The sequence below is a fragment of the Plodia interpunctella genome, chromosome 26 (genome assembly GCF_027563975.2).
Source record: "Plodia interpunctella isolate USDA-ARS_2022_Savannah chromosome 26, ilPloInte3.2, whole genome shotgun sequence".
Lineage (NCBI taxonomy): Eukaryota > Metazoa > Arthropoda > Insecta > Lepidoptera > Pyralidae > Plodia > Plodia interpunctella.
This window is the reverse complement of record NC_071319.1, coordinates 5,594,426-5,611,230: the sequence shown is the minus strand read 5'-3', so window position 1 is coordinate 5,611,230 and position 16,805 is coordinate 5,594,426. Positions and strand designations below refer to the sequence as shown.

The 16,805-nt window shown below is 34.6% G+C and overlaps 1 protein-coding gene across 4 annotated transcripts in view; it reads right to left on the bottom strand.

Moving 5' to 3' along the window:
* RhoGEF2 (Rho guanine nucleotide exchange factor 2) overlaps positions 1–16,805 on the bottom strand; it is a 145,564-nt gene that overhangs the window by 116,586 nt on the left and 12,173 nt on the right. For all 4 annotated transcript variants that reach the window (XM_053764799.2, XM_053764800.2, XM_053764801.2 and 1 more), the window contains exons 2-6: positions 5,769–5,862; positions 5,030–5,173; positions 4,403–4,488; positions 2,482–2,572; positions 1,117–1,223 (exon numbers count right to left, since the gene is read on the bottom strand). In XM_053764799.2, coding sequence (XP_053620774.1) covers positions 1,117–1,223; positions 2,482–2,572; positions 4,403–4,488; positions 5,030–5,173; positions 5,769–5,859 — 519 coding nt within the window. In that variant the 5' untranslated portion in view covers positions 5,860–5,862. The remainder of the gene's footprint in view (positions 1–1,116; positions 1,224–2,481; positions 2,573–4,402; positions 4,489–5,029; positions 5,174–5,768; positions 5,863–16,805) is intronic.

Below are 16,805 nucleotides of genomic sequence, written 5' to 3'. Positions count from 1 at the left end.
GTTCAGAAAGAATCCAACGCGGAAAGCGCCATTATTTTATACTAAGTAGGTTGTGATTATTTGAAATCATTTCCGACGTAGAACAATTCCATGCTCTGTCTACCCCGTAGTGAAAATAATGATATGAATATTTAGTAAAACTTATTCAGTAAATTTCGATTTATTTAATTTCAATATTTGTCATTGACAAAACGTACAAATAATTTAAATACAATAGGTCTTCTATGAATGCAAATTAAATAAATTAATTTTGTATGTACCTATAAATATTTTCGCATCGCAACCGTCAAAAAAATATCGCAAATTAGTGACAGTAATTTAAAAAAATATATTAAAAAAAAAACTCAGCTGCAACGTAGTAAGAAGTTGCAAAAAATAAAGTGAATTTAAGAAAAAAAATTACAAGTGGAAATATTTTCGTGTAATACATTTACGACTAAAGAAATATTACACATAATGTTCAAAAACAATCACATGGGTTCTATGTACTCAAACTAACACTGACTTTAAAATTTCCAATCTACCCTCAAAATTTAATGTATCTATGAACAAACTAACTCATAGGGCCTTAGTTATCTGTTGGATTCATAATTTAAATCATAGATTTTAATAACATTGAGATATACTATTGTCAAACTTGCCATACCAATAAATAAATAAGTTATCTACGCGATAATGACACCAACTTAAGGATTATAAACAAGAATATCCATACTAATATTGATGATAATAATGGGAAAATGTATGTCTGTCTGTCCGTCACGCTTTCACGCATATAGTTTTGTACAATAAACATATTAGAAACAAATATAATTATTGTGATTGAGAAGAGAATTTCCAAATTAATTCGATAGACTTTTATGTAATTTAATGCTCCCATTGCAATAATTTATCTGTTACAGTAAAAGAGGACATTCATTTTAACTCTTCACCTACAACAAGAAGAGAAAATATTTAGTTATAATCAACACACTAATAGATTTAACTTTGTGGCTAACTTAAGGCCCTACAAATCAAAACACAAAACCAATGTGATTCTAGACTATTCTACACGACAATACTCGTAACTAAAGTGAAGTGAACGTTAAGTATAGAGCTAATAAGGTCGATATTCACCTGTCCGGCTCGGATGATGTCTATCTCATTTTGCAGTGTGGCACACCTCTTCTCCGCCATTTCTACTTGAGATTGTTTTCTAACGTCCGGCACTTTTGATAGTTCATCTGAAAAAAGTAAAATAATAGTCAAGTGAGAGTTGTTTGATATTTCGCACACGAAATTTTGCGAAACTTTATATTTTTTTAACCCCAAAAGTAATCACAAAATAAAAAATCGTTTATTGAAGTTACTGATTCACATAGGATTCACTACAAATCATATGTTATGAATCAAAATGATGAATAACTGTGTTGCATTTAAACGCTATGCTTATTGCATTCGATGCAAATCTATAATAATAAGACTTGGACAATAAATAATTAAATTTTAACACTACGGAGCCCCAAAATACGAAAATCAATAGTAACATGAAAATGTTTCGTAGCTAACAGACAACGCATAGCCGAAACTACTAGTCGTAGAAAGCTGAAATTTGATGTCAGTTCTTTGGAAAGTGTAGTAGAGCACTGAGAGAGGATTTCGCAAAATTTCCACGTGAATGCAAAAAATATTTCTTACGCGCGCACGATGTCGCGAACATAAGCTGGTATTTGCATAAATGCGCTAATCACTGAGTAATCACTGGGCAATAAATCAAAAATTCTCTTGTAAACCACACTGACATTAGCTCAGTAATATAACATAATGCACTATGATTGAATAATCGTAAATACCTACTGCTAATAAATGCTTTATTGTAATGGAATAATGGATGCTCAAATAATACTATTGTTAATGTTTACGTACCTATCTATTGTTTTTACTCAGTTATCTTTCCAAGATCAATAATCACGCTATTCCAATTTAAACACAGAAGCCAGAAAGAAGCACCCGCAATTTAGGCGGGAAACATTTTTTCGGTGTAAAAATATTTGAGTATGGAATAGTTTATTTTTCGTACAAAAATCATAGCGGCCAATGATAACTATTTCCAAATTTAAAAAAAATGGATTGAAAGAAAGTACAAGTGGACTTTGTGAATAATTAATGTTTCTCAAATGTCACAGATGGCAGCATCGGTCTCTTCGATGAAGAAACTAACCCTTGCCTGCATGCATAAGTCAATGACATTGTATTAGATAAGTCACATAAGTACTGGCCGGTAAACTTCTGTGGTACTAATGTGAAATAAAAGAAATTTTCCTCATTGTCATAATTATACTGCGTCATCTTCTATCCTTAACAAATTCAGAAAACCTCAAGCCATTCATTATTGCGTGACACCACTGGTATTGCAGGCGTCCATAAGCTACGGTAAGCACTTCCTATCAAGTGAACTGATACATACTTTGTTACCTGTTTGGTAGTATAAAAGAAACTTACTCCGCAATTGCCTAATGTAATCTTGCTCCTGACGCAGCATTCTCTGGACAGTCTCTATTTTGGACGCCTCCAACTGTCTTTGCTTTTCCAGCTGAAATTATAAGGCATAAGTGTTAATACAAAATATTGAATACACTACACGAACAATCCCAGATTGTTTTTCATATCTTTATTGATAAATTTTTGTATTGACAATATCATGTTTAGGGTTATAAGAAACCGTAGGAAAGTGAATTTTAAATTAAGCCGAAATCTGACTATAATTGACCGAGCGAGCAAGGTCTAACATTCTACTTGGGGCAAAAATACATTTTTTGTATGTATATATGTTTGTAACGCGATAACTTTGGAACCGTTGGTCTGATTTTGATGAAATTTAAAAGGTATGTAGGATCTGCCAATGGAATTTTTAAGTTCGTGGGGCAATAAAATCGGTTAAGCCGTTTTTGAAATATTCACAATTTTGTAACAAAAGTTCACGAGGTGAGTTTGTATGTTTGAGGCGGGTAATCTCCGAAGCTACCAAACCAATTTCAACCATTCCTTCACCATTAGAAAGCTACATTTTTAGAGATTATTGTATTTATTTATTTTTATTTTATATTATATTTATTTTGAAATAAATTAGTTTTCACCCATATCAATGAATACTTATAAAGTAATCCGAAAAAAAAGCGCCACCGAAAATCTTTACATGCGTGCGCGCCGGCCCTACTGTTGATTAATGTATATATAATGTACTACAAAAATATAGGTTTTCAGTAGATCCATAAAAAAGTGACACTATACATCTATCTTTTATAATTAAGTAACTATAAGGCATTTTATATGTAAAAAGATAATGTAAATTAAAAGGTGTATTTTGACAATTATTACTACACAAGCATATTAATCCTTATGATTAAAACTTATTTCATCGTCAAGATAATTTCACGAAGATAAATTTTGTCCTTTACAGCAATAGATTCTGAAATATCGTGGAATTAAAAAATACGAATAAGGGTGTTTTGAGATATTTGATTGAATGAATATTTTTTATATATGTCTTTTATGATTTTAATAATAATGGTAAACAAAATAAATAATTAACTTGTTAAAACAAAACTAACGTAAGTGTACATTTAGGACACGGCTAAACACTCTAACCGACATTACAGTGTTAGGTCTCACTATCAAATTTTGCCTAATTAAATATAAAACAAATAAAAAAAAAACTATACGGTTACATCGTTGTATCTATGTACCTAAGTGTCTATTACATATTTGAAATTACACACGAGAAACGAAAAATAAACAAGTGCATATTTTATACATACCAACTTCCTACCTCTATCATCTTATGAGAAGGAAGATTTATAGTTAAAATTGCAACACACATTCGTAATTGTAGTTCAAGGCAGTGTGGAGTGGACTCAGCTGGCGATGTAACAATGTATCTGCTATATTACATGTTACATTGTCATACGTTACAGCTTTTGTTACCATTCGCGTAACATGTTTACTGAAGAGGCAACAATGTCTGTTGTTATGTGACCTAGAATTTATTTGCACCTGAATGGTTTTCTGCAATTTCGCCTGGAGAATTTTTGGTTTTTGAACATTTATATTTGGGCGTTGAAACCTGAATATGATATATATTAAAAAACTATATCACTATTTGAACCTGTCTTACAAACATTAAAAAAAAATAACAACAAATTTTAACTAGAACTAACAAAAACATGAAACTATATTCCGCTTTCGATTACAATAAAAAATAATATGGCGCCCTTTTGCATTTTTTAATTTATCTTTTTTTATAACTTTTTTTTTTATTTGTGGCCAGAATAAATAAAATTATTCGCTTTTTTCGGGCTTACGGAGAAACTATAGCTCGACCGCAGTACTAAGGTATATAATTCTAATAAAGACTTGATCTTACGTTGACTGGTAACGGTGCTGTGACAGTTATTGGCTTTTTATGTCGTGATGAGTTCTGCTGCACCGTCAGTACTGTCGTAGGGTTTGCTGGAAGGAGACAAAATTATGTTATGTTCATTTTCGATTAAATAAATCTGCACCAGAATGGAATAGCTTTTATCTATGCTCTAGTTTTCTGTAAGAACTACACAAATTAAACGGCTGAATAAGGAACCGAGTAAGTGAGGAAGACGCGCTAAGAAGTGCATAGTCTCATAGAAGAAGCAATAGTCTGATAACTTGTAACATATACCCTACTTGTATAAGTATGTACTAACGTTATTGTGCAATCGAGTAAGCATTGCCACTTATTTTTTGTATGATTTAACTTTTATTTTTTGGTATTCGCGAAAGAAGTTAGTGACCAGGATTACGCCAATGCTGAGCTAAGTCCATTTTCATGTTTAATGTTTGCAAGCTCTCATGTTAAATTAAATTTGTAATGTGTTATTTTTTGCAAATGTACCAAATAAATATTCTTTTGTGAAAGATTGTGTGGATACAAACAAAAATACAAATCTCTTTATAAAATAAGTATGAATATAATTTTACATGTTAATCGGATCAAAAACATCTGACTGAGATGTACCTCGTATCATGTGCACGACTTGCTGATGCGTGTGGTTGTGCACCGCGACGGTGTCCACGCGCAGGATGCGGTCGCCGGCTCGCAGCCCCGCGCGCCACGCAGCGCCATGCTCCTTCACAGACTGGACGTACACTGGGTTGTCACCTGGAAGCCACACACAATACAAACAATATTCAAATATTGCTCTATACACAACTAGCTTTTGGCCCGCGGCTTCGCCTGCATGGGTTATTCTGCGAAAGCGGAACACAAACTTTCTTCCCCCATTATAGACAATTAGGGGTTGATTTTTGAAAAAAAATCTAACCTATGTTTGAACGGGAGCCTTTAACTATATGTTTATTAAATTTCATCAAAATCGGTCCAGCGGTTTAGGCGTGAGAGCGGGACAGACAGACTTTCGCATTTATAATATTAGTATGGATGCAATCATAATATTCTTCCGGAATTTACCATCCATCTAATATACCATCTTAGTACATATGCTGCGGTGACCACATCACGTGGGTCACATGCCTGATGTTTGTTGGTGGGTTGTATTGCGTAAAAAAACACAAAGATTATGAGTAAATTTCTTTTTGTTTATTTTATAGATGCACTAAGTATATGCCCACCACTCTCTGTTTGGGCTAATTTTGTCTTAATCTAAATAAAATAAAACACAATAAATAGTGACAGCAACGGCGGACTTAAACCATGAAGGGGTCTGTTCCAGTCAGCCGGTGTATTTGTAACCCACCTGACACCTTCATGCCATAGCCGTGCTCGTCCCGGACGACGGTTACCGTGAGCAGGTCGTCGCCGCCCGGCGACGAAGCCCCGCCCAGCATCACCTGAAATACGAGGTCATTGATCTCTCTGCTGTACTAGTGGTACCACGCTGTACTGTCGCGTATGGGCGTCGATTCTACCAACGATAAGTCGTTATCGTATGTCAATAGTAGTTCTTATCGCGTGTCAATAAGAGCTACTATTTTTTTTAAAAGACAGAGAACATAGGTATGTGACGTTCTTCGAGAAAAGGTTGCCAGCAATTATCTGTGGCGTCATACAGATCAATCAGTCTCATTCAATAAGTGTAATATTTGTAAGAAACATAACTACCAACCGCAACTAAAGACATTCCAGAAAAACTATAAAATAAAACAGTACAACTAACAGAATCCCAGTAATAATTATTGGCACAACAGTTAAGTAATTAAGCTTTGGTATCTAGTAATGAAAATACTACCCGTTAGCAGAAAAATAACTACTTACCTCAATCAATTGAGAACAATCGATACAGTTTAAGCATTTCCAATTAATTTCGACGACAATAAACAAACATATAAACAATAATATCGAATCGTAAAACGTAATCGATTGTTTGATTGTGTCAGATTTAACGATTCCATTCACACAGTGACCTGGACTCGGCCTAAATAACATTGCTCCTACTACTAGCAAGTTTGAAGTCCCGTATACAATTATTTTTTAGATAACTCTAGGGTTTGAAGTGTTATTTTGGGTTCCTTTTGGACTCACTATTAAATCTCAATTCCACCAATGGCGCAACCCTTACTTTATACTTTCGACTGTGGGAATAAAGTACGAATTTAATTTGTGTCTAGAATAGACTCCCAAATGAAGTGCTATGTAAGCCCATTATTTTCGACTGTGGCAGACGTAAACGTGGCGCATTGCACCAACGCGTCCAGATACAATCGTCTGGTTGCGTCCATTCATTTCGCAGATTAAAAAAAAAGCAGTGGTTAAATTGTGTGACGCGAATTCCAATCCAATATTTGTTAATTGATAAAATGCAAGATATAGGATAGAATATAGGAATAATCTCTGGAGCCAGACAGCTAATTTATTTGTGAATCATTCTATCCTTTATAAATTTTAATTTAGGCTTTTGTTAAAGAAATCCAGTTGAATATAAGAAAATAATCGCGTGCTGAATTACTTCTAAAGAGACATCAAAAAATGTTTTCAATATAAATACAACTCGAACATTTTATTATAATAGGAAAACCATGTTTTTTAAAAATATGACTACTGAATCCTTCTGTATCAAAAATACCACAAGGTCGTCAACGCCTCGTTTTCGCGAAGTGAAAAATGTTAGTGCCAAAATAAAATAATACATGGATCAATAAATCATTGTACAGTCCACATCATCATCAAGTTTACCTGCACGGACCTCTTTGCGGTGGTAATAGAAGCGAATTTGCATTGAATTTTGGTTGGTTATGTGCTGAAACTGTACATGAGCTCTTTACAGCGGATGAGACTCAGACAAGAGCCAATTGAGCCAAGCGCGAGTTGCAAGATTCAGGCCTATGCACAGATGATGTTAAGATTACGTTTGAGGAATCACCATACTAATAATACTTATTAACAGGATTTCATACGACTGGACACATAAACCGCACGAGTAATTCTAGTGACCATTACGTAATAAATCCAGCAGGCATTTGGCAATCATCTGCGCACACGTCATAGCCATTCCGAAGTATAATGACAGGAGATCCACATTTCGACAGTGGAATTACCATCATATTGAATTTTCGGATCGAGCTATGTGTCGTCTGGGTATAAAATAAAGTAGCGAGGGAATTAGTATTAAACTAATTTTGTTAATTTTCGCATGTGTTCATTTGTCCTTCAGAAACGGTTGTATTTTATAATGATGGTTCCTTGATATCTATATACTTTTGTTTGGAAATCATAACAGTAAGAAGATTCACTCTTTACGCGTATTCGCGGTACCTTCACTAGCCATTAAACGTCGAAGCGCTGAGTCTGCTTTTCCGCATTTTCTTCGCCACTTAAATCCTTAGTTGCCAGACCATTGGCACGCATATCATTCTTAACTACATCAAGCCAGCAGCAGAGCTTCTTACTCGGTTTTTCCTACTCGCCAGATCCGGGCGGAACCGCATGGCCAGTTATTTGCTCCCTACGTAATTAGTCGCTTTACGCAAACAACGGTAGATAGATTAGTAGCGCCTAATTTTTAATGTCTCATACATAAGCTTCTCTCACCTGTCGGTTTGTCGTAAATGTTCCGGTTCAAAGCCGGGGTGGGTCGCAAGTAGGTACTAACATTGGTGGTTCCACATACCGCGCAATTTCTTTCGTCGCGCGAACTATATTCACTTAGTAACCCTCGGCTACACCTTCATAGCTCATAATTAATTCCTGATACCCATTACTGTTCATGTAACACTGCGTGTGACCTACTGACCAGGTTTCAAGCACCGTTTGTGATCGTAACAGATATATTAGGTTTTCACTTCTTATTTTTTCATATAGATCTTGTGTCATATAGATCACTCCCTCTGACCAACAATCTTGCAATATCTTCTGCCACCATTTCAAATATATTCTTCACTACAACTAGTTTATATTCCAAATCCTTATTCATGCTAAGCATGTATGCATGCGTTTCCTTGGAAAGTGTGTCCTGTTTACTTTCTTCGCTACGCGTGATGAATTACTGTACTTAAATTGATATGCAAATTAATCCATTGTAATTGATCCATTGTAAATATTATTAGCAATAAACCCGTAATATGATACTTGAATATTGTAAACATTAGTACGCTCTCTTTCGATGTTTCTTCTAAACAAACAGTAGTGTTACGAAATGCCCGTAGTGCAGTAACTTGGAGCTCACTGACCTAATATTGATTTATTTGACCTTTTGTGTACCGACTTGAATGTTTTTTTAAATAGAACACTCAAACAGCCACTAGTCTAGCTTTTTCTTTATAAAGAAAGCTTCTTCATTGTAGCGGTGGCGGTCCAGTGGTTGAAATACCTGTGATCGAAAGGTCTCAGATTCTAAGTTCAATCCTTCTTATGCCACAAAATTGTGCACTTATCTGACTCATGTATGCTAGTTTTCTTTAACCACCACTTGAAAGAAAACCACGGTCAAAGAAAACATTGTTAGGAAACAAACACTAACTGACAATTTATTTCGTTGGAAATGCAACTTCCGCCGCTAGGTAACTTTAGTAGTCGTAAACGTTGTCTGATCTCTTTATGACTAAAGTAGAATAAAATATGACATCAGTGTTAACTCCATAAGAATGAGAACTCCCGAGCATAAGTAAAAAACAAAAATAAAAGTGAAGTTATGTAAGAACCAAACTTATTTGAATGCATTATTACACTAACAAACGAGTCAGAACTAAGAGAGTTTGGAGAGCAAAACAAATCGTAATACCAGAAAAATCTATTCACGTCGAATAAACAACGGCCCGAATTAAACTATTAAACGGAACATTAAGAGAAAAAGCGAGAGCTGCAATTATCACGGATGAGGACACAGCAGACGGTCGTTGACCAGTGTAATGTATAGTAATCAGGGAACGTAGGGAGGCAGACGATGTTATAGGACCCGATGGAACTGAAGTGGGGTCAATAAGCCGTCGGAACAATGTAAATAAACTTTCTTCTGCTATATTGTTACTAGTAATTTGAAAATCTTCAGCTATTTTGGCTCTGAATGTTTTGAGAATGGTCTCTTTATGAATTAACTAGCAGCCCATCCCAGCTCCGCTCGGGTAAAATCATAATAAATCATACACATAAACCTTCCTCATGAATCAATCTATGTATTAAAAAACAAAACCACATCGAAATCCGTTGCCTAGTTTAAAAGATCTAAGTCTACATAGGGACAGACAGACAGCCGGAAACTACTTTGTTTAATACAAACTATGTAGTGATTTGGAAAATATGCACCTAAACCTAATTTAATGTAATTGAGATCATAAACTGGATAACTTGCCAATTTGCTGTTGCTTTCAACACATTCACTCACATCATAAACATGCTCCTTCTTACAATCTTAGTCAAAACTCTCACTGCAGTCGTATTTCTGAACGATAAAATCTTTATTTTCCGAGGTACATACGAACGGCGGCGCGTTGTCTGCTCTTTGCATTCCATAATGTATGATTCTTCATATACCTATTTAGAATGCATTAAATATTGAATTCACATTTTTTTTACATTTACAAACCTTCCCAAATTGTTTCCAATGAACACATCATCTAGTGAATGATTCTTCTCTTCAATATCTAATTGATCTAGTTTGTTAGTTATTAAAGAAAAAATATACGCGGAATGGAATCAAATAAGTACCTAATTTTCATTGTTTTCAATATTCCCATCTATTTTTCGTTGACATAAATTTATTTTCGCATTCCCGACAGTATTTCTGCCAGATAAAATCTTTATGAAGTTCGTGATTTTGCCGTTGCATATCGACGAAAAGTGTTTTTGAAACTATTAATAAATGACCATCATCATAACAAGTCTCAATCGATATTAAAATTTTTAGAATAAATAACATGACAATTTCTCATTTCTTCGACTTCTGTGTAGACAGCCCTTCTTGCGTCCATTACAGTGTACCTTTCCTGGATCCTATAAGATAAAATCATTATGTACAACGATGCAAGTGAGTGAGCCGGCGTCGCATTGTCTACCGCTTTCAATCGATGTATGATACACGATGTCGATCCTGTCGTTATTTCCGAATTTTGATTTAGAATTTTTGGTTTCGCATGGAAGTTACGTTTAGTACTACCTTTTGACTATGCAACAGTCTTCCACTCTACAGAAAGTTTCGGCATAAGTACCGTGTACCCTTTTACTCTGTAGATTTTATATCAAACATTACATATACGGCGTACAAAACTCCGGACACTTAATTTTTTTGTGGAAGTTCTTATTGTTTCTTTCTGTAATTTGTATTGTAATCATCTTCGTATCTAACGTCTTTGAGAATGAGACTGCAGAAATAATCTAAAAAATCTAATACTATTATTATAAAGATGTAAGCGTTTTTGAGTTTGTATGTTTGAGAGTAATCTCCGAAACTACCGAACCGATTTCAAAAATTCTTTCACCATTAGAAAGGTATATCATTCAAGATTGCTAGAAGCTATATTTTATCTCAAATTTCCCACAGGAGCGAAGCCCCGGGCAACATCCAGTCATACATATACCGACAGATATCAAAGTAATATTGATTTGCCTTTTTAGGTATGAGTAACTAATACTTCAATGCTCAGAAATACATGCTTTACTGTTACGTCCCAGTATTAGACACACTACACCGGCATTGTTTTATTTTTCTCACCTAAAACGTGTACCAAGTAATAACGGTGTTAAATGTCATGCTTTTTAATTATATACGAAGAGTTCGAGGACGATTTCTAATACTGTAAGAATTGAACGCATAGTAAATCATTATAAACTTAATAATATACGCAGTATTCATGCTTTTTAACGTACACACATTTTACGGAATCCAAAAGACCCTTTTGAGAAAGATTTTTAAAGTGTTATTTATTGAATGAAACAATACCTATCAGATTTACATTGTCTGTCAAACTGTTCAATAGCTTTGTCGCAAATATTCACCTAAATTAGAAAATATCCCTGCAGTAACAATACCCAATTTTGTTAATTGACTCGTAAATATGTGATTGCCTCATAGTCTTTATATATAGTAAAGAAAAATGAATCAAGAAAATAATAAAATAACCTGGACGCATCCAAGATGAGTCACCAGAAATGCAGTCAGACAAGACACTCCATCAGAAATTGAACCGACATTATGATCGTATGAAAAAGGATGGTAACAGTTACGGTATTTTCGCTAATATGTCGGGTTGAAGTCATCGTAACGTAATGATAAAGGAATTTTATGCGTGTGAGTCACAAACACGAAAGGCTATTAAAACAAAAGATAAATTTATACTAGGATTAATCTTCCAGATGATGCGATTTGTTAAAGTGAGCGTAGACGGTATAAGCCAATTCTTGTTTTAAGTCGTTTAACTCTGCAGTGGCATAGCAACATAGTATAGCTGTAGTGTCGATGGGAATGAAAATGTAAGGACTCTTATAAAATACCCACAATACTACTAGCTCTTTCTGCAGAAGATAAAAGATTATTCCCCACGGCACTAGTTATCAGTAGTGTGTCTTGTCTTGGTACTGCGGTATAGGTTTGAAGGGATTTTTTTGCCCTATTCCAGACAAACCAAATAAATTAAGAAACTTCTAGATTAACGACGAAAGTAGGAAAAACGCAAAGGAGTAAAACAATGTTGACACAAGTGCGCTTAGTCCATTTCTCTTTAGTTATTTTCGCCAGTCATTTACCTTTTTATTTACTATTCATATTACTGTTACATATGATAACTAGTCTCATCTAGCAAATAATTAACGCAATATGTTTCATCGGATTCTTAAAAGATTTCATCAAACCTTTTATTTATTTTTCTTAGCCTCTTTACGGCCTCCTCCCAATCTCCTTCCACTCAACACTGCCTTTTTTCCATGTTTTCATAACTTTTTCGATCATTCAACCATTTAGTTCTTGGTTTTCTTATTTTTGTTGTATCTCTCATAGATATATTCTGGGCTCATCTCTCTGCCGGCATACGGCAAACACATGCCAATACTGTTGAGGACATCTGATCGATGCTATTATGCACGTGTCATAATCATCACCGCCCAATAAGCCCAGTGGTCCTGCGCGTGAGTCATAAACTCTAAAACTAGAGCAGCACAACAACGAGAACATCACGTTCCCACGGCCGCGTGCTGTCAACAATACATTCCATTACAATATATAAATATACTGTCTTTCGTTAAATGTGGAAAAGTCGAAGCTTTTATTGCATTTGTCTCGTGACAAAGTCTGGATAAATTGATCTAAATCGAACATAACATTATTTGAGATAGCCCGTGTCTACTTTCCCGTTTGGTCTATTTTAGCTACAAATTATATGTAAAGAAACGCATTTTAGGGCGACATAAAAAACAGAAGCGGCTGTTCTTTTACTAACATTTATTATATTTTATGACATTAGAAAACGTCAATTCATAACAAACGAATAAGTACATACGGAAAGTCGTAGCCATCAGTTCAAAAATAAATGCAATGTTTAACTTACGCGTATAGTTCAGGAGTTTTATTTTACTATGTGCGTAAGTTGCTTGCCCTCTATTAACACTGTGCCTATTGCCTAAGTTGCTACTTGTAATTGGATTAGTCTAATTCCTAATGCACATTGACCTAAGTCGCTCAATTTCCATGAGTACGCAACGCAAGCTATATTGAATTAACAGAATCGTTCCTAATATGGCGACAAAGTCAAAGAAAATAATATTTAGAAAATATATTGTTTTTTAAAAACAAAACTCAAAATTACATTAAGTACTCGGATATTTAAATTATTCTCTAGTGACTTTAAATATTATTTCTTCTTATAATTGTTCCTTTTATCTCAAACCAGTTTAATCAAGTACTATAAAATTATCACTATGCTAATTATTTTAGTCACTTACATTTCTTCAATTTTAGACTAATCGACTAATTCTTATCTTTATCAAATGGTTTCAATTCATTCCAAATATGTATATGCTAAGGTTGAAGTGCAGCTACATTCACTTTCGTTAATATTCATCGAGAGATCTTTACTGGCATGGCTTGTTGAACCAATCGCGTAGCCATTTTGTTATTTAGGTCGCCAATCCGCCAAAACATCAACTATGGTGGTCGGCAATACATGTGCGTCGCATTCACAAAATACTTGCATATTGGAAGCATAAACCCGAACGTAAATATTTTGAGTTACATCTTGTTTATTTATTGTCACGTATGTTTTCGCAGTAGCGATATCTGAAACTTGGGCTGGAGATTCTGATTGAGATTTACGCAAAGGTCAAACATAAACAAACAAAACACTGGAAAGTTCTTTGGAATAAAATAAATAAGACACCCATAAAATTCTTCAGAGCTGCAACCATATTCTATTTAGTTGTTGACTTTAGCATATTATTTCCACATTTTCTGCCCATTGTTGAGCACAGGCCTCTCTACTTGTACGCAAATCTAAAATGCCATTTTTCCTGGTTACTTATATTTCGATAAAAATATAGATAATATGAAGCTTTAGAAGGTCAAATGTACCAAGCCCATTGATTAAAAACTGATTGTTTTGTGTACCAGCAACCTCATTCTGCTTATTAAGTGCATTGAAGAGATTCAAATTGGAAACATTTCCTGTAAAGTAGGCCGTAAAGTGGGCTCTGTGCTGGTGTACAGTTTATAGCGCCGTCTTCTCACGTGTTCCTTTAGTTATTTTGTATATTTAATCCTACGGTACTTCTGAGTGAAGCACAGCTGTAACAGACCAAAAAAAACTAATAAACAAATGGAAAATTAGTCACTGGAAGCAAATATGGGTTAATTTAGTTTCACCTACAAAATTTTAAACGTGCTGTGGCCTACTTTCAAAATATTCCACTTCTGAGTGACAAAATCTGGAATGACAAATGATACGGGCAATGAAAAGATGAACAAATATTTTACAATTCATACTCTAATGCCCAGTAAGTTTAGTATGTCGAAGACTTTATAAAGCAAGATAAATAACAGAATAACTGAATTCCAAAAACTACAATTAAATTTAAAATTTATACGCAAGTTGTATTTTGCTATTAATTTGAAGCACTCGAAATGTAAACGTTAATTTAACATTTACAAATTTCCGCAACCAATCGGGCCGTGTCGTATAAATTAATTGCGAACATTTAGGAATTTGCCGAGTGCAACTTATCTCTGCGGCGGCATTCCGGCTACAGTGCTATGATACGAGTAAAAACAAATAAATTGTGACGATAACCTGCAAAAGCCAAGTAAGTATATCTAGAACACGTCCGCGCGCAATGAGTCATCACGCGAGAATGAACTTAGCATCACGAATTGGCGATTAGTTTAGGTTTTTCATTATTTCTTTTTTTTCGGCGCGCTGTCTCGGGCATGGCGGCAAGGTCATATTGCCAACTCGGAAGTTTCGACGTAATGTCGCATAAAGGGAGCGACGTAATAACATGCTTATGTTTGTGGACGTAATCGCATTGTAACCTCTGAGAGGTTAAACAAACAGCATTTGTTTATTGAGATTTGTTTAATTGATTTTAATTCTAAAGGGCAAGATGTTATTTACGCGTCTGTTATTGATACATTTCTTAAATGTGTGAAACTTCATGCTTCGTTACCTGGCAACTTTGTCGCTTTATAAACGACATACCTAGCAAACACTTTGCTTAAAAGTTTAGTATATCTTGTGTTTTAATGATATTTACACATATAAATTAGATTTCAAATATTACTACACAACAAGACTGGTTGGTTATTAAAACTCTTGTTATCTTTTAAATTCATCAAATTATATTTTAAAATTTTATTAAGAATTTTAGACAATACTAAGTTTCTTTTTCTAAATAGCAAATCTGTTCAGATTGAAACTAATAAATGTCAGATAACTAAGAATATGCTATAACAATAGGTAAAAGAATATAACCCTATTTCACTATTTAATTTGCTCAATAATTTAAAATCCACTTTATGTTTGCAATCTAGATCATATTCCCTTCTCAAAAGGTGCATTTAAGAATGCACTGTACCTGGATCGATTGTCCGTCCTGGAACGCAATTTCCAGGGTGGTTTAATACGATACGAACCCGCAATAACCTAGTTTCCCAGATAACAGAATTTGTATTAAAACGTTGGATGAATTTATATTTGTGCTGCTTTTTCCACTATTTACCTAATGTGTTTTTTTTTTCTTTCCTTGCGGTAATGATGCGTCGCATTGTATTCAGACTTTCCTCGTTATCCTTATGTCGTTTATAACGCGACAAGCTGTTATGGTCGATGTATGGTGTTATAATGAGGTTATTATATAAGTTGATACTTAAAATTTGAAAGGAAAATTTTATTTTATTCTTTTTGAAGCATTTAAATAAAAGCTTTTTTTTAACTTTCTTTTCTTTTAATTTGTTTTAATTTTATTTTTGTACCATTTGTGTTTTTCGTTTCTGGCATTGGATGTCTAATATTCCAATGAAAGCTTTTGGTATTTCGAGGAGGAGGTAGTACGTAAACAAATAAGAAGGTAAACATAGCAGAATCAAGTAAATTGGATTTTTTACGTCTGACTTTATCTGAATATCATAGTCATAGCTTATATTATCCGGTCCTTACTATGCAAAGTCACGTGACCCAAAGATGGCCTTGGCCTCCGATACTAGAATTTTCCACTCTTTTCTATTCTGACTGGCAATTTGTGAGGGATTCTTCCCAGTCAGCTCTTTGGAGGGCATCTAGTACTCTAGTACTCCAGCTTCTTCTTATCGAGTCGGAATGGCTATTCAGACGGTGTTCCAGTATGTGGCCAAGCTGATCGCTCTGTCATTGGCCTCGTTCAAATCCTCCATAAGTGTAGGGAAATTGGGACAGGACAGCAGGTGAGCCATAGATTATACAGAACCGCAGTCACACAAGTTATTGCTGGAGAAGCCTCACTTGACTCGGCTTTCATGACATCTCCTTACACGCTATCACTATCGATAGGGCTATCACTCCAGCGGTACCTGGTAAACCCTCAATAGTTCTGGCTTGATTCAAAGACGGATAATAACCGGAAATACCCTTAGATGAGATAACTAGAGAGATTAAGATTTAACTTGAAAAGGTGCCTGTAGAGGTTTAATTTCTGAATTTGCTTTAACTTTGAGAGAAAGAGAGAGATCATAGCAGTTGTTTTTATAATCTAGGAAGTTCACTCACCTGATAAATGTAAGTAAACTTGCATGTTAATTATGACTTCACACAAAAGCAGAAGTCTTGACTCTCAAAGACTCCAGAGAACTCTATGAAGCAGGAAATATATGAGTTGTCCAAAAAAA